The sequence below is a fragment of the Corythoichthys intestinalis genome, chromosome 7 (genome assembly GCF_030265065.1).
Source record: "Corythoichthys intestinalis isolate RoL2023-P3 chromosome 7, ASM3026506v1, whole genome shotgun sequence".
Lineage (NCBI taxonomy): Eukaryota > Metazoa > Chordata > Actinopteri > Syngnathiformes > Syngnathidae > Corythoichthys > Corythoichthys intestinalis.
The window spans coordinates 42,093,577-42,111,398 of NC_080401.1; the positions used below are offsets into that span (position 1 = coordinate 42,093,577).

At 40.3% G+C, this 17,822-nt stretch overlaps 1 protein-coding gene across 2 annotated transcripts; it reads right to left on the bottom strand.

Moving 5' to 3' along the window:
• Nucleotides 1–555: 555 nt before the first annotated feature.
• pias4a (protein inhibitor of activated STAT, 4a) lies at nucleotides 556–16,525 on the bottom strand. 2 transcript variants are annotated; one of them, XM_057842333.1, is made up of 11 exons: nucleotides 16,452–16,525; nucleotides 13,692–14,073; nucleotides 9,976–10,060; nucleotides 9,850–9,891; nucleotides 8,693–8,783; nucleotides 8,344–8,472; nucleotides 8,152–8,257; nucleotides 8,000–8,073; nucleotides 7,013–7,173; nucleotides 5,061–5,212; nucleotides 556–2,358 (listed from the first exon to the last, which is right to left on the bottom strand). In XM_057842333.1, the coding sequence occupies exons 1-11, from the start codon at nucleotides 16,476–16,478 to the stop codon at nucleotides 2,084–2,086; spliced, it is 1,524 nt and encodes a 507-aa protein (XP_057698316.1). In that variant the 5' UTR covers nucleotides 16,479–16,525; the 3' UTR covers nucleotides 556–2,083. The 2 variants fall into 2 exon arrangements, with proteins under 2 accessions (XP_057698316.1, XP_057698315.1); XM_057842332.1 differs by lacking the exon at nucleotides 16,452–16,525 and adding an exon at nucleotides 16,169–16,441.
• Between the last annotated feature and the right edge of the window lie 1,297 nt (nucleotides 16,526–17,822).

Here is a 17,822-nt window from a genome sequence, read left to right on the forward strand (position 1 = left end):
TCGGTGCCAGATAAAACTGGGAGAGGTTAAAATCCACGGTTTCGAGTCATGTTGACGGCAGCGCTCTATGTCAAATACCTTAATTTTTACAATACAGACTGGTGTGATCATAGAACGGCAAGCTCGAGTTTGATTGGTATAATGGAGTCATGTGATTATTGCTGCGACATCCCATTGGTGAAACTGGAAGAGCTAATGTTGGCATCCCTGGCAAAAAACAAAAAGTAAAAACTTAGTATGCAGAATAAAGAGGAAAAATAATTAGCGTAGCCTATAGTAGCGACGTAAAAGTAGCATTTCTTCACAAATCTACTCAAGTAAAAAGTGTGGCTTTGTAAAACTACTCTTGAAAGTACATGTCTCGAAAAGTTACTCAAGTACTTATAACAGTAACGTGTTACACAACTCAACTCTGGTTTTGTTCTAAAATTGTAACATGGGATTCAGACATAAAAATCACAATTCATGTAAATGATTGGAACAAGCCATCCAGAAATTACCAAAACAAATAATTAACACACCAGACCTTTTTAAAGAACTTGACTTTAATTCCGTACATCAATACAGCTGTTAGAATTCGATCATTGTTCAACTGTACAATCTTATCCCCAGGCTAAGCATCTGGAATTGAACCCTAAACCCTTTACAGTCCTCAGACAATCATGATCAGGTATCCAGCTTCGTCCCACTTGGTTTGCCTGTCAAAACAATTGGAAGCAATTCAAGGCTTAATAAAATATTTAAATTTTATTGTTTTAATACGAACATATAAAAAAAAAAAAAAAAACACACATTTACATCGTGAATTAACCCAGAGACAGTTTATGACAAGCAAGGGTGCGAAAACAAGTCGGAAGACCAGATTTAACCTAACATTTAACCGAAATCCTACATTAAGGAAAACTAATGAGAAATTTACCGGCCATTTCCTGGTCTGTGTGCTGTGGCGAGTGTATGATTACTCACTGCACAATTGTTTTAAAATGCAAACGGGTCCCTAATTAAAAATGTGTAACCAGAACTTCACTGGAGGAGTATAGTGAGACGGGTCTTGGCCTGTATTTACGGACACGGTGGCTTGGACATTTCAACCCCACCGCAAAACAGCGAAGTCTTTCGAAATAAATCAACTCAACAACCGAACAGCATACAATAGATAAGTTCGTGGTTGGGATTGAAGATAACAGCATTTGTAAATAATTTAGCACTACCTCCACATAAAAGGGAAAAAGAATATTTTTCTTCATACTGTACAGCAACAGCTGCCAAACTGCAACCATTTTCTGGAACCTTAAAGTGTAAGTCCGATAAGAGACCGATTCCATTTAAGAGTAACTGCATAGAGTAATGTTAAATTAAATAAAGAATAAAAGAATCTCCAGTGTAAAATGGGATTCAGAAAGTCTGTCATTTGCCTGTTCTGTTGATCAAACTGCTGAGTGTGTAATGACTGAGGTAGGTTTTTTTTTTCCTTTTAATAAAATAAAGGGTGGGGCAAAAGAAGAACTAAGAAAATGGAAAGTATCATACATGCTGGGAGGTGTTGTGTTCTATACTTTCATGAAAATTAAACTGGATCGAATCTTGAATTAAAAACAATACACAGAGTAGGGGAATTATCTGTCAGACTATTTTTTCGCCTTTTTTTTTTTCCACCTTTAGAAGAGTAGAGCAAACAACCAAAAATCAGACACACGGTGGCGCTAAGACAAGTCTGTAAAGAGAAGGGTGTGCAGTTGTTGTTGATGGTTGTGGTGGTGGGGATGGAGAGGGCTGGGCTGGAAATCAGTTCAATTTCTCTCATTGAGGAAAAGTACAGTACAAATATTGGCTGGAGGATGTTCGAGTCAGCCAAAACTGGTTGGCTTGCAGTGACTATGTCAAGTACAAACAGGAATCCTACTGACACGACATTGAAGGTTCCTTATCGGTGTGTTGAGCTGCTAAATGGTTGTGACTTTTTTTTTTTGACGTAGGGTTACTGTGTCTAGTGTATTACTGTTCCATTGTCCGTGCTTTCAGCCCCCCTTTGTCAAGTCAATGGGGGAATGGGGATGAGGAGGTTGGCGAGTAGCTGCGTGGGTCAGTACGCGGTGACCAAGTCCTTGTCGTAGTTGTATCGCCCTCTCTTGGGGGTGGGACTGTCTGCGCTGTCCTCAGTGTCCTCGCTGTCGCCACCGGCCCCACCCCCTTCCTCCTCAGAGGACGTGTCAAGAGTCAGATCCACCACCGCGCCGCTTGGAGGCACGGCGGGCGCTACGCCGACAACACCAGTGGTCGGCGCCGAGCTTCCTCCGGATTTGCCCGACAGGCTAGTACTGCTGTGGGCTGGCGAATGACCATTTGTCTCGGGAACACCTGTATACAAGACAGGATTTTGAGGGAAGGGTTGACTCCCAGTTAAATAATCTCATGTCTGTCACACCTCCCTATTCAGTCCTCCAAGTTTCCTAACTCATTCATACATCCATCTTCTGTACCGCTTATCCTCACAAGGATCGCGTAGGTGCCGCAGCCTATCCCAGCTAGCCTCCGTGAAGTTGGCCTCTCATCAAATGCAAATTTATATAAAAGTTATGTCAATTGTTCGTGCTACGTTTGTGCTGTAAAAAGTTTCGTTTGTGCTGCTATTGTTTTTAAGATATTTACAATTCTTTTAAAGGTCAATCTGAGGTCGACCAGCCCCCTATTTGGATTAAAAATGGATTCAATTGTTTATGCTACGTTTGTACTGTAAACAATAGATATTGAGATATTACTTTAGAGGGATGACTTCACTCGCAGCCCCTCCGTCGCGGCTGACGAAGTGTACCAACTCTCAACAAAAGAGGGGTGTTCCAGCAACTAAGGGAGTGCCAGTAAAAAAAAACGATTATTAGATGGATCGCGATTCGACATGCAACGATTCAATTGCGGTTCACAAATGTTCAAAAACGATCGTTTTCCCTAATAACTTTGTCAGCCGCTAGGAGCAAAACGAAATTCAAGACAAGTCTGCCGCCCGAACACCTTTAACGGATGCACGCACGTTATGATGGATGCTGCTGGTTACTGAGCGAGAGATTTACTCCTTTCCAAAAGACTCGAAAATAAATTTGTGTATGAGACAGGCAGGGACCGGGCGGTCGCGCTTCTGTGCGCCAGTTATTTTTTAGAGCGAGAAGGGAAGAGAGTTAGTTGCTCCTTGTCTTTCAGTTGTACGTTCAAGTCGTGTTAATTGGGGGGGGGGAAGTCCCTATTGTTTTGCTAAGTCCCGTGTCCGTCTATCAGAGGTGAGTCCACGAACCCTCTTGTACTGTTTAGATTTTATTGTTGTTGTTTTTGAGATGTTACTAGTTAGCGCCTAGTGCTATGCCAATTAGCGACTTCGCTAACATGTATTTCCATCTCAAGTTGTGCATTGTTTGGTAGTGTACAAAAGTTACTCCAGATGCAGAACGTTTAAAAGCAGGATAAGTACATCATTAACACTACAAACATGCGAAGTAATACAGAAATCTGTTAAAACAAAGTATATTAGTTAAAAGCAGTCTTATTTCTGAACACACTTTGTTTGTTTCAAGAAAATGTGGAATTCATTCCACCAGTGTAAATGTTTTTGTATTGTTGAGAGAAAAAAGTACTGCCTTTGAAACAGCTCATGTTTTTCCACCTTCTTGTGAAAAAGAACATCTCAAGCTCAGCTGAGAGTTGTATGGGAATGTTGAGAAATAAGTACCGCCTTTAAAATGGTTAATGTTTTTGCACTTGTAAAAAAACACACCCCTACCAAAAACTAGCACAAACGTAGCACGAACAAATGGCACCCCTTTGGGTCCATTTTGCAGTAAATGGAGGGCTGCGAGTCACGTCATCACTCTCAAGCTTCCCCCATTTACTGCACAATGGACTCGAAGGGGTACCATTTAATTGTGCTACGTTTGCACTTGTTCTTGAGACACCCTTCTGTTACTGAGTTGGCATGCTCCGTCAGCTGCTGAAGTTGGACATGCAAAAGCTGCGATTGACTTCATCACTCAAAATTGCTATCTCGATATCTATAAAACGATAGCAGCACAAACTTAGCATAAACACCATTTTTAATCATAATTGGGGGATGGTTGACCTCAGACTGACCTACAAATGAATTGTAAATATCTTAAAAGCATTAGCAGCACAAACGATTGACACCATTTTTATATAAATTTGCGTCTGATGTGGGGTCAACTTCACGGATATGGTCAAGAGGAGGGGTGCACTCTAAACTTATTGCCAGCCAGCGCATATATAGACAAAAAAACCTTTCACACTCACAAATATGAAAGATTTAGTGTGCAATCAGCCAATCGTGCATGTTTTTGGGATGCGATAGGAAACCGGAGTACTCGAAGAAAATTCGCACAGGGACAGGGAGAAACTGCCAACCCAACTCACTGGAAGGCCAGTGGCAAGGATTGAACCCTAGATCTCAGAACTGTGAGATGGACATGCTAACCACTCATTCACCTCCCAAATTATTGTCCCACTTTATAATGTCTCGCATCCAAGTACTCAGTGACTCAGCTGCCCGAATTTAGGTGGAAAAAAAAAACAAAAAAAAAACTGTATTATGCTTTTTTTTTACGAACTTTAGTCATTACAACAAGCTTTGAATTCATATTAGCGAGGTATCAGACCCTCCCTGGTGAAAAACATAATTGATGAGTATGCTCGACAATGGCAGTGAATGAATCAAGAGTAATGTTATGGAAAATTCCAACCAATAATTTCAATTGTCATATTTCAATATAAACATCAGATTGAAAACTGAGCGTCAAAAATTTTGGCGACTTCATCACATGGCACAAAAAATGCTAAGAGCTCACGTTTATGGATAATTAGTTTTGATTTCATATTTCAAAATTGATTGAACTAATTGAACTAACAAACACACGTATTTTTGAGTAAATCCTATGCCTTTTATGTGGACATTTGGTGGAAAGGCAACCTGAGAGGGGTGAACATGAAAACCAACCAGATATTGCTTCCTGTAAATTAAAGGAAGATCCATGCAACTAAACTAAGAATGAGTGTCAACGTACACATTTCAACCATGGAGTACTCCGGCGTGTTGCTGTGTTCCCGTTCCTTTTCCTTCTCCTTGTCCTCACTGATTGGTCGCCAGGAGCCGTCGGTCAGGTACTCGATCTCCTCGATTTCCTCGTTCGTCTCTTTAAGGATATCAGACAACAACCTGGGGGGAGGGGGGGGGACCACTGTCAAAACTCAAGTCTCACGAAAATATATGAACCCTGCACTATGCCTTTAAAAGAGGAACTCAAGATATTTTCTAAAATTTGGCACTGATATATTCCAGTTAACATTACTGATGCTTTCAAATAGGGGTGTGACAAAATATCGAAATGGTGATATATCGTGATACTTTGTATCCCAAAAGGTTATAGATGTGCTCCTGTCAAGAATTCATAGCAGAAGCTTGTTTTTCTGTTTATTAGTTCTTTGTAGAATATCCTAGAATGATTTCTTGACCAATGTATCAATAATCGTTGTATCGCCATATCGTCAGATCATCGTTATCGTGAGCTTTGTATCACAAATCGTATCGTATCGTGAGGTACCAAGAGGTTCTCACTACCACTTTGAAATGTGCATCTTCTTCAATAATTATGTTGACAATTCCGCACGCAACGTCAATAATTCTCAACACAGAGAAATCAAGGGGTCACTACACCAAAATTTTAAATATTTTTCTTTACTACTTAGTAGTTGCATGGCATGGAATTTTTTTCCATCTGCAAAAATGTCAAAAACGAACAAAAGTACTAGTTTATTGCAAGACCAAGCTTTTGTGGCTATCTGGTTACCACTGTAACGACACACACAACATAATTGAATAGCTGACATCGCTAGAAACATGCTCATATAGCCATAAGCCTGGCTGACACAACTTAGTTTTGGCAGCGAATGTTGATATAAGTTGGTTTTGGCTGTGTGCAAAGAGTATAAACCTGTGAGTGTTGTAATACCTTTATTATTATTCCAAATATTATTGTTAATATTTATATTGGAATTCAGCTGGAAAGCGGGCAATACATGTAATTTTTTTTTTGTTGCGTGTTTAGCGTTACAGTTCACCTCACCTAGAGTGTAATCAACCGCTTGAAAAGCACCACCATTTTTTTAAGGACTATTCAAAATTTTACCAAACAAGTCGGTTTCCATCAGCACCATGTTAAGGTCAATATTTCTTTGATCGGCTGATCACATCGATCAATCTCAAAATCCCCCACCCCCCGCTTCTATCTCTATCTTAAAACCATTCGGACTTAGTTCAAACTGTTGTCAAATGAGACTGTGTTACCTAAACTTTTTTGGGCCAAAAACTATTCTAAAAAGGGCAGCCTCGGTGTGTTAAGAAAGAACCATAAAAACCCCAGGGATGAGAATTATGCAAAAACATGTTAACATGTTACACTCTGTAAGTGTAAAGAATATGAAAGAGCCGTGAGGTAGAGCAATGGTCTCCAACCCGGTCCTCAAAGGCCCGCTGTGGGTGCAGGATTAATCAGCTGATTACAGTCAGGTACTGCTTGTTTTAGCAGAAACCTCATTTGGTTCAACTATGTGTGCCGGATCGGCAGGAACAAAAACCACTACCAACAGCAGGCCTTTGAGGACCGGGTTGGAGAACACTGAAGTAGAGGTATGCTACTCATTAAAGATGTAATGAAAATCACCGTTAGATATAGGTTACAGTGGTTATCCATTTTTGGTCTAGCTGTTAGAAATGTCACTTTCTGAATACCAAAGCATATAAGGTTCATGGAATTACTGACAAGTAAAATGACCTGTACGCATGTTCTACATGGCACTCTCATGTCTTTTTAAAAAAACAATGTGTAGATTTTTCACCGTAGGAAAATGAGCTCAGCAGCATTTCCATTGCGATAAAACCCAGTGTTATTCTTGAAACGTATGCTCAACCTAAATTCGCCAAACTAATCACTTGTATTTAAAATGGGCACAATCTTACCCGTCAATAGTGAGGAGCTCAAAGGGCGCCGGCTTGTCACATACGGGACATGTCCATGTGGGTTTCTTTTCGTTCATCTGAAGAAAGAAGACTGCGTCGAAACACTGTAGATGCGCGCAGGTTAGAACCCGACATGGCACGCCGATACGCATCTTCACTAGCTGAGAAGAGAAGGAAGCAAATTTGTAAGTATCAAATTATACACATTGAAGCAGACGTATATGAATGACCTGTATACAAACACCTAATCCCCCCCCCCCAGGAATCTGATTCTGCCATGGATTTACTGCACATTTTAACACCTTCCACGGAAATTGACAGAGATTTGATGTTATTTATCTATAACCACAACGTTTTGCAGTGTGTGAGCATTGCAAATATTTTCATAATTTTCGCATATTTTATTGTTGCTTTAATTGGCTATATAACTGAAAATGTAGGTTTTTTTTGATTGCGCGTGGAAGAACTTTCAAGCTGTGGAATCGAAAATTGCTCTGTGAAGAATCAGGATTATTCTCTGTGGAATCAATGCTTTTTTTTGCTGCAGATTCCAAAGGGACTAACTTTAAGGGAGAACATCTTATAATGTCCTTCCAATTGAAAAAAAAAAACATTAATTTTTCTGATTTGTAATGGTGAAAAACTAGCAAAGACAATGGTTACAGGAAGTGGTCGCTCGTAATGGAGGCAGACATTTTATCAATGGTTATTTTAGTCAATTAAATGAGTGTCCCAGATTGGTCACTGTTCCGCATGATGTCAGTATTACCCACTGTCCTATGTGTTACTGTATGTTCGTGGTTATGTCTGACGTCACAGCAATGTCTGCGCTCGTAAGCGGTGTCATTTTTTTGTGTTTAAACTGTATTTTCATCGATTATCAGAAGTCTAAGTCAACTGACATACCAAATACATTGAGCAACTGTATTTCAAATGCAGGTCATTTATACTATAATTGTAAGTACTCTTACACAAATAAGTACTCACGGGACAAATTAGAGAAACCCTGAGGCCTGTAGTGGCGATCTCACTCTCTGGGTCAAAACGTAGCTTGTCTTGAACTACAACGAATGAAGATTAAGCATTATAACAATTAATTTTGGTAAGCACTCCAACGGTAGCATAATAGTAACACTCACTGCGCTCACGACAACGTTCTGCAGTCTCAACAGAGCAGAGTTTGAGCTGGTTGAAGAGGTCCGACGCCGTGAACATCCTGACTAAATACACTGCCACGGAGTACCGCTGAGAAAACATACGTTCAACAGTCATGAGAAGACACCAATAAAGAGAAGACCTGCTCTTGTGAAGTGCAAGTGTTGACACCCAACCTTGCCAAAGTTCCCCCAGGTGACGGTGACTCTGTTAGTGAGGCTGGAGAGATGCAACCAAGGAGTGATGTTTACAGGGCGACAAGGTCGACGAGGCTCCACGCCAGGCTTGTTAGAAGGGTAGTAACCCTAAAGAACAATTACATTGTTCAAGTGAACCCCTTCTGGAATTTACTTTACACTTTAAAATGAGCAGTTCGGGCAGAAAGAATCGAAACTTTACTTATTTACCAGTAGCATTTATAAAAAGAAAGTTAACAACAGAGGAACACAATCTAAAAGAGCAATAAAAGTGTGTTTTTAATTTCATTAACCTGAAAGATAGTTTCTGAACTATATTAGAACTCACCGGGACATGACAGTACGACTGGTTGACTTTAACTGCAATATTAGGAGGATACTGGTCCTCCTGAATCCCGATGGAGTCTGAGTAACATATTCTGCAACACAAACGAATCCCAATATTAGAACGAATGTAAATCTACAGAATGACTATGAGTTGTATTAAATGAGTAAGGGTTTGAATTAGGGCTGTCAAACGATTAAAATTTTTAATCGAGTTAATCACAGCTTAAAAATCAATCGTAATCAATTGCAATTCAAATCATCTCTAAAATATGCCATATTTTTCTGCAAATTATTGTTGGAATGGAAAGACACAAGACGGATATATACATTCAACATACTGTACATATGTACTGTATTTGTTTGTTATAACAAAAAACCCAGAAGATAGCATTAACATTATTAACATTCTTTCTGTAGGATCCACTAATGGAAAGACTTATAGTTCTTAAAAGAGAAATGTTAGTAAAAGTTATAGTAATTTTATATTAAAACCCCTCTTATGTTTTCGATTTAATAAAATTTGTAAAATTTTCAATCCAAAAATAAACTAGTAGCTTGCCATTGTTGACAGTTAATGCAGAGGAGATTGCGTAGGTATGGAGGCGCCAGGCCACGGAGTGCTTTAAAGGTAATGATAAGGATTGATTAATTGATGCTTAGTTTTACTGGGAGCCAGCGAAGTTGACGGAGGATGGAGGTGATGTGGTGTGTGGTGGGGGTCCGAGTGATGAGGTGTGCTGCTGAGTTTTGGAGGAGCTGCAGTTTCTGGAGGGATTTGTTTGGGAGACCAAAGAGCAGTGAGTTACAGCAATCAAGCCGGGAAGTGACTAGACTACAGACAAGAGTGGAAGCGGTATGGCGGGTGAGAGAAGGGAGGAGGCAAGAAATATTGCGAATGTAGAAGTAGGCCGATCTGGTGATGTTGTTAATATGGTGAGGAAGGAGAGCATGCTGTCGAGGATGACAGCCAGACTCTTAACCTGACTAGAGGGAAGAGATCGGTACAATGTCGATGGTAATAGAGAAATTATTATCGTTAGAGAGCGTGGTGTTGCTGCCTACAAGGAGGACTTCTGATTTTGAGGAGGTGGAAGTTGGAGGAGAACCAAGAGTTATGACACCCCAAATGAAAAAAAATCATCGACAGTCGCTTCTTACCTGAGAACTACCTGGATGGATCTAATTCCTGGGCGCAGTTCACTGCAAGAATTAAGGACAAGTTATACCCCAGGCTCAAGACAGCATGTTGACTAAAGGCAATTGAGAAACCCTCCACATTCCTACCTTGCATTTCTGATTTGGTCTGCTTGACTTGGTGATAACTCAAATATGCACTGACTGTCTTGGAGTTTCTCATTATTTTGGGCAACTGTCAAAAGACACAAACATGTTCATTCATCATCGTATCTCTACAAACAATTGCAATGGTCACTCTAGTTCTGTTTTACAAGTTCTGTTTTTCCAACCTTCCCAGACTATCGTCTATCTATAAGTGCATTTTATGTTTAAATATAAATTTATAAAAAGTATGCATCTGGTGATATGGATGAAAGTGCAATGGGGACATCTTTTGGTTGATATGTGAACAAACCTGTTCCAATCCTGTCATTGCTTTGACCGTTTCAGTCTCGTGTGGATTCCTTGGTTTGGGTGAGTATTTTGTTTGTGTTTTTCAATATTCAAAAACATCCTGAGTCGTCTGTGGGCTTCTCTACCACAACGCTTTGCATTTTTTCTGGGGGAAACCCTGCTTGGGTTATTTTTACTACATTTGAAATAAATTGCTGTCAAAGGGAGCCGACAAGTTAAAGGGGAAGTGCAGAATTTTGACATGAGGCTTAATCTTCGAGTTAGCGGTTTAATTAGTTAATTAGTCGGTGGAGTTAATTTCAACAAATTACGTGCAGTTTGTCAGTTATTTGTTAGTTTTAGGGTGTGTAGAGTGGTGAAGCTAGCGCGCAACAATGGTTCCATCATAAGATGCCAATAAAAAATAACGTGCACTTACAGTGGGGAGAACAAGTATTTGATACACTGCCAATAGGAAAACCCATTGGTAGTGTATCAAATACTTTTTCTCCCCACTGTATGAGAATAACCGATGACCCATGCAATCAATAGTGTTGGCTATGTTTTTAGGATATAGTTATTAAAACTTACCATTGCATGTCAATGATTGTAGTATGAACGGCAAAATTGAAAGTTAACGATGATTGACAGGGGTGTAGCTTTGATGACATTGTAAAGACATGGTCACGAGGAACACTTTCATTAAAACTACTACATATTGTTGGCCGTTTGGAATTGTTTCAGGGTTGCATTCTCCGACAGGGAAAAAAGTGAAAGGGGGAAAATTAGATTAGAATCAGATGTTTTCACTTAAAATTAAAAAGAGCCAGCTTTTGAAACATATCTATAAGTTTCAAATACCTTAGCAAAGTGGACTATCAGTGTTTACATTCTTCCTAAACTTAGTGTGCCAAAGCAAACAAATTCACATAATACTGTAAGTCCAAATTGTTACGTGAGGCAACATTCAAGTAAACAGGTGGGAAATTCTGTCGGTCTGGGATTAGTGGTTCTGTATTTTTAGCAATCAAGTGGATCAATAGGCAACTTTCCAAGGTAATTCCTCTTTACTTCGGCATTACTGCTCGCGACTTCCGTTTTACACCTTCTCCATACAAAACAGTAGTGGAGCTGGAGTAAAATTACTCATCCAAATCCCCCCCAAAATAATTTGGAAATACCGCACCCATCTGCCATCATCACGACATGGGAGGACAACATGTTCATGAAGACAGATGTGGAACCAAGCCCGTGCAACCACAAAGACCCGGTGTTTAGATAGCCATGTTACCGCTGGTGTTATGGAAGGTATATCCTTCCTGCCCCTGCACTTTCATGTGTCCGGGGTGGTCAAAAAATACTCAAGCTAAAATCTTGCCCATTAAACGACTTGTTGTCTTTGACACTGTTATTATGATGATTATAATTATTGAGGATGGGTAATATTATTTACTACAACTACAGTGGCTGCAACACATGCTATATGCTGCTAGCCTGTTTCTAATCAGTACATGTATGATGGCACAATTGTGTAAACGCATAAATACAAGTGTTTCAAGTTTTTTGTTCGTTTTTTCACAGGTGAAAAACGCTGTTAGGCAAGGGAAGACAAATTGATGTGCCTCACAACTCTAACTGTACGTCGATGGACATATAGAGACTACGTGCGTTTTACTTTCATGAAGAAAGGCTTGATTATGCTCAACCTTTGTTAACCCTTCTGCATTCGGCAACTGTAATATTGTTTGTAATTTCACCTCATTTTGGTCACTCAAGCGGCCGGTGTATCAATCTACACCTCAAGTCAACACAGGCTGACAGGTTATAGTTTTGTCCACCAACAATCAACGAATTGATAAGAACAAACATACAACCTTTTATGTAGCTGCTGAGGTTTAAAGCACATCCTTAACTTATTGTCTGCGGCTGGTTTAGATTTAAGGCGTATGGCGAGGTAGATCCACACTGGCACGTTCAAGCTGGACGCTGTTCAAAACATTCTACTTCCAACCACATATATAGGCGCTTCCAAGAGTTCACACACAGCACAGAAAGTCTCGGAGTCTCATCTACGTCGTGCTAAATCCATTTTGGGAGATTCCGTGGGTTCCTCTGGTTTGATTTTGCAGTTGTAACTTTGTCAAGACACTGCTTACTTCACGTTGTTCTTGGTTCTATCTAAACCGGAAGTTCAGAGCAGAAATGATCAAAGATGGCGCCGCCCATGTTTCGCTCAGGAAACCTGTCTATTGACGATCGATTATTCGATAAATCTGAATATTTACCTTGCAAGTCGATTTAATTATATCCCCGAATCGATCGCGTAATCGTGAAATTTTAAGACTTTTTCAGTATCGGATCAGGTGACTCAGGTGCAAAAATATGCGATCAGTACATCCTTACTTGTAATTGTTCTGCTTGTGCCCCTGACGTTTTGATTATGGACTACGGCACACAGAGTAAAATAAATCAATTGGGTGACCTGACTCCCATCTTTTGAAACAGGCCACATGATGTGAAAAAATTCTCTCCCCATGTGTCCTTTCTCCTCAATGCCACTGTCAGAATGCGATAATGAATGCAATGTGGTAAAAAAACAGTGCACCCAAATCTAGTGATGATGCAGCCAAGAAAAACTAAGTCACCCTGGTATTGAAAACATTCAACTCTCAAATACACGCCCCCCCCCCCCCCCCCCCAAAACCCAGGTTCATTGTGTTGTGACAAAACTACATATTTTGTATTGGTCCTTATTGCGGCCAGCATAAATCACATCTTTACAGGTGTGCCCATTTTTGGGTTCACTGTAAATACATGTAGTCCTCGGGTAACGAATGAGTTCCATTGCTACGCAGGTGACGTAACCCAAACTTCCACGTAAGTCAGAATTAACAGTTTAAGTACCCCTAAATCTCAAAATAACTATCCAATAACATGTATTATACGTCATTGTACTGTCCTTGCCAAGACGTTGGAGCTAAGTCCTAGCTAGACAGTGAGCGAAGCTGTAATCTTTCCTCGCTCTCAGCTGCGTGACTTCTTCGTGAGAGCAAATGCGCCCTTTCTCATGTGTGCGCAAATATGTTCTTCGTGTGTACATGTGCTTTCCTACTCCCGTGCGGAAGTACTACCTGCTCCACACTTCCTGCGCCAAAATAAAAGCATGCATCACAAAACAAACATTATAATCAGATATACGTTTTGTCAGAGGGCAGAACAGTCATAGTAATAAAATGAAATAAAAAATAAGGTACTTTGAGGTACAACAAGGTATTGTTTACACAATTATAGAAAAAAAAAAGAAAAAAAAAGAAACGACTGGAGACAAAACTGTAGACGAGACTTCTGTGTCGTAAAGTCGAAATCACCTAAGTCGGATACGTCGTAACCCGGGGACTACCTGTATTTGGACGATCTAAATGCAGACTTACTGAGCTCCGTAGGTGGCAGCAAAGTTTCCAAAGTCTGATAGAAGGGCAGCGGCACCAGCTTGACTTCCGGTGCGGGGGTTGCCATTGGTTTGGAGATGCCGTTGAGGTATTCAACGCCCTGAGGTGTAGCAGACGGGGTTGAGCCGAGGGACGAGTAGGAAACCGGGAGGCCCTCCGGACGCCGTGCCGGCAACCAGCTAGACGATCTGGGAAAGCGCGACTCGTAGAGCTGTCGTACATTTTTAAGTAGTTCTGGGCTGTATTCCGTCTGGACCAGCCTGAGAGCCCGGCCCACCAGGTCCTGCTTTAAGCCGCTTTTGCTGCGGCCCATGGAGGCCAGCAGCGTCTGCAGGTCGGAGACCCGAAAACTTTTCACCATGTTCTGGATTGAGAAACAAAATGAATTCCATGAGTAATGAAAAATACTATCTAAAATGTTGTAAAACCCCATATTTGGGTGTGCTAAATGAAACTTTGACTTGATGGCTGCCATTAACAGCAATTGACCTAGTCCAAATGGATTAACATATATCACCGTCAAAGACAGTCAATGAATTAGTGAGATAACGTACATTGTTTTCTTATTCACTATGTGTTATCATGCAACAACATATTATGTGACTAAATCGTACTTTAAAGTTTGTCGTCTACGTATTCGTTTCCAAGGTTTTTTTTGTTCAAGTCAGCTTTGCATCATAAAAGAAAAATTTTGCTCTGTGAGATCGGCATCATAAAAAAAGTTTTTGCTCAATTATCTCATGCGGATAATGGCTAAAATTAAAATCCTGCCATGTACAGTGATCCCTCGCTACTTTGTGCTTCAAACTTCGCGCCCTCAGTCCATCGCAGATTTTTTTTCAATTACAAAAAAAAATAAAAAATAAAAAATACAGAGGAGCTGTCCCGAACCGATTGCTCACTCGCTCCCTCCCTCTCCCTGCTCTTTGTTGGTCAGGCAGTGAGTGCACTGGAGTTGCTTATTAAAGTTAACAATGATTGACAGACGATGTTTGATCTTGCCGGAGAAGCGAACTTCAAAGCACCGCATGCATCAATCATCGTTTAACTTGTTAAACAGATGCTGTGCCATTTTATTGTAAGTGAGCAGCTTGAGCGGATTTCAGTGGACTCACTCAATGAAGCATTTGATAAAGCCAATAATTTTTCTGCTTTATTCTTGTTTAAAAATAATTCGGTGGGACGGTAACATGTTTAAAACTTATTATAATTACTACATTTGAAGTACTTAAAAACTATTTAAAAAATAAACACGTTTATATAGACACATTTTTTTTTTAATTACATTTTGGGGAAAAAAGTGAAACAACTATATACCGCTTTCCAATGCTAAAATGCTAAATCTGAATAGTTACATTGCGCACACACACACACACACATACAAATTTTTTTTTTTCCTTACGCTACTTTGTGGTTTTTCACTTTTCGCGGCGGGTTCTGGTCCCCATTAACCGCAACAAACAAGAATCACAACAAAATAAAAATACTGCCACGTAAATTCAGACCCTGTTACTAATTATAAGAACTAGTGTCATTAGGAGAGTTGCAGCTTAGTACAGTATGACAATTGAAAATAAAAAAATAAAACATTTTACTCCATTAATGCTATTACAAAAATCCTGGAGTCATTTTCTTTAATTTCAAAGCAGTTTACTATGGACGAATCTCGAAAAACCAGCATTGTTGAACTTTTAGGCGTATATGTTGGAACATTTTGGACGTATGACCTTAAGTTCAACCAGCATTCCTGACCCATAAATGTTCCATTATACCTATCATTATGTTAAAATTATAAACTTAACTGGTTTACTTTGCTTCAGGATAAGACGGTTGTATAACATGGACGTTTGGGTTACTTGTTTTCCAAAATAGAAAACAATTGTAAGTCTATTACAATGCTGCTGAACTCTGTATAGAAACTAAGACAAAAGGGTAAACAACACAATGAACCTGGCTCATTTGGCGGTTTTAACTTCATGGTAAATCATGCAAAACTTAATTTACCTCACACAACAACAACATACAAGCAAGTTGAAGCAACTGAAAAGCGTTTAAACCCTTATTATATTATTAAGGTTAGCTATAGCGTTATTAAAACCTTTATTGCGTCGTTTGGTAGATATATGGCTCTTTCCCAATAGACAGCTAACAAACCATGCAAGGTGTTTACATTCCAAACATATAACTGGAAAGCGGTACGAGAATGTGGAAATTTGGACATTAATCAAATAAAAATACAGCAGGTAGAAAGTTAAACTTCGGTGGTTTAATATCAACAATATTCAGACGCTGCGATGCTAGCCGGCTAGCTCTGCTGGGAAAACTGCTTTTTTCGGTGCTCAATCATGGCAACCGGTCGTTTTGACAGGTGCACTGCTTGAGCAGCTAAGTGTGGAACAAAAGCCATTATGTAAACCGAAAACAAGGTGAAACGTAAGGAAGAGTAATAGCACAGACACCTCAATTGTGCTATGATGCGGATCATTCATTTTCGGCGTCTTCTTTGGAGCCAGCGTGATGCTACGATGCTAACCCTTCGTACTTGCTAAGTTAACTGGAAAGAAAGCTACGTTAGCAATAGAGGCTAGTCGCTTTCGCCGCGACCCTATTACGTCACATTTGTGACAGTACGAGCTTTGAATTCGTTTTCTCACAAAGTCCCTAGGGTTGGCCGGGTGCTCGCCCCAGACACTCCCGCGCCCGGCTCCCGGTTAAAGCAATGTGAAATGGGTCTCTACTTGCCATCGCCTCCACCAGTTCGGCCGCCATCTTCACATAGCAGTACCGCGAGAGTCCCAGCCGACTTGGAGTCTTTACCCAATGAGGAGCTCGGCTTGCTTTGACTGACAGGTCCTTTTAGCCAATCGCGCAGTGGTACACACCAGGACCCGGCGCGCTACATTCAAAATGGGCGGTACCAGCGTGTTTTAAAGTTACAGTGTAACTTTTTTTAAAAACACTAAGAGGCTGGTCTCCCTTCCAAATTAGGCCCCGGTGTCCACTTGTAGTGTGACCCGTCGTAATATTAAAATAATCACGGTAATTTGGGTTTATAATCTCGCGGTTAGGTTAAAGTCGTCCACCGCTTGACTTTTAATCCGTCGTGGATGTAAAGCGCGGGATGTCAAGTGGATGAGGTCGCATGGTGCAATGGGATCCCGTCCGAGCTAAAAAATCCACTCCGGGCTGTGAAAATGTGTCTTCGGCGCTTTGTCTAATGCGGCCACTCGGCCAGCATGTAAAGGAAATATGCACGTAATCAGCAATGAACCGTTCACTCGTCAATGTCAACATGTCCCACGCCGTGCCTGACCTCACAATTCTAGTGGTGTCATGTTTGTTCTAAAAATGGATTCCCTTAGAAATTCGAGGTTTTATTCAGTCCATTTTGAAATCCACTCCGGGTTTTTAAACAGCAGACGGCAAGATATCCCTTCGAGTCCAGTTAATCAATTGATGGCAAAATCATCTCATGACATCCCGTGCTTTGTTTCGTCTCCACCTCGCCTTGGACATTGTGATACGTTAATTAAATAAAACACCTCTTCTGAGGTGGAACAACAGAGATGAAGCTTTTCTTATGAATAATGTTTTAGTAATATGCAAACTGTCAACTTCCACACATTTAACGCACACATCCATTACCACGTCTTTAATAATTTTCCATACTTTGCAAAAGTAATTTACCGTAAACAGAAGTGCATTTGAGCAAGTTTTACAACAGGCCAAAATTGGCTCGAATGGACACTTCATGTTCCCCAGTTGAAACAGAAGAGGGCAACATGGTCAAATTCATCACTCACCAGTCGAACAGCCCAATCAATTGCGGAAGCAGTACTGTAATTGGGTAAAATGCAAAATTTCAAATCCCCTTTACAATTCCAATTATTGTCAAATAAATAGAGATCAATGCAATAACCATTAAGCACGTTTAATTTATGTTATATTTTTATCATCACCAAGCACTCACAGAGGTCTCACCAAATGCTCCACATGGTTACAATTTCATCATAACAAATGTTCAGTATACTTATTCAATTATTGTAGTTAGGTAGGTAGGTAGGTGGGTGGGGTTAGGTAGGTAGGTAGGTAGGTAGGTAGGTAGGTAGGTAG

Bases quoted from the DNA above. Each gene is read 5' to 3' on its own strand.
- pias4a (XM_057842332.1), bottom strand. From the start codon at position 16,198: ATGAATGATCCGCATCATAGCACAATTGAG. The intron at 14,074-16,168 runs GTGTCTGTGCTA...TTCTCAATCCAG, and splicing joins CGCATCATAGCACAATTGAG to AACATGGTGAAAAGTTTTCG. The intron at 9,892-9,975 runs GTAGGAATGTGG...TAATTCTTGCAG, and splicing joins GACCAAATCAGAAATGCAAG to TGAACTGCGCCCAGGAATTA.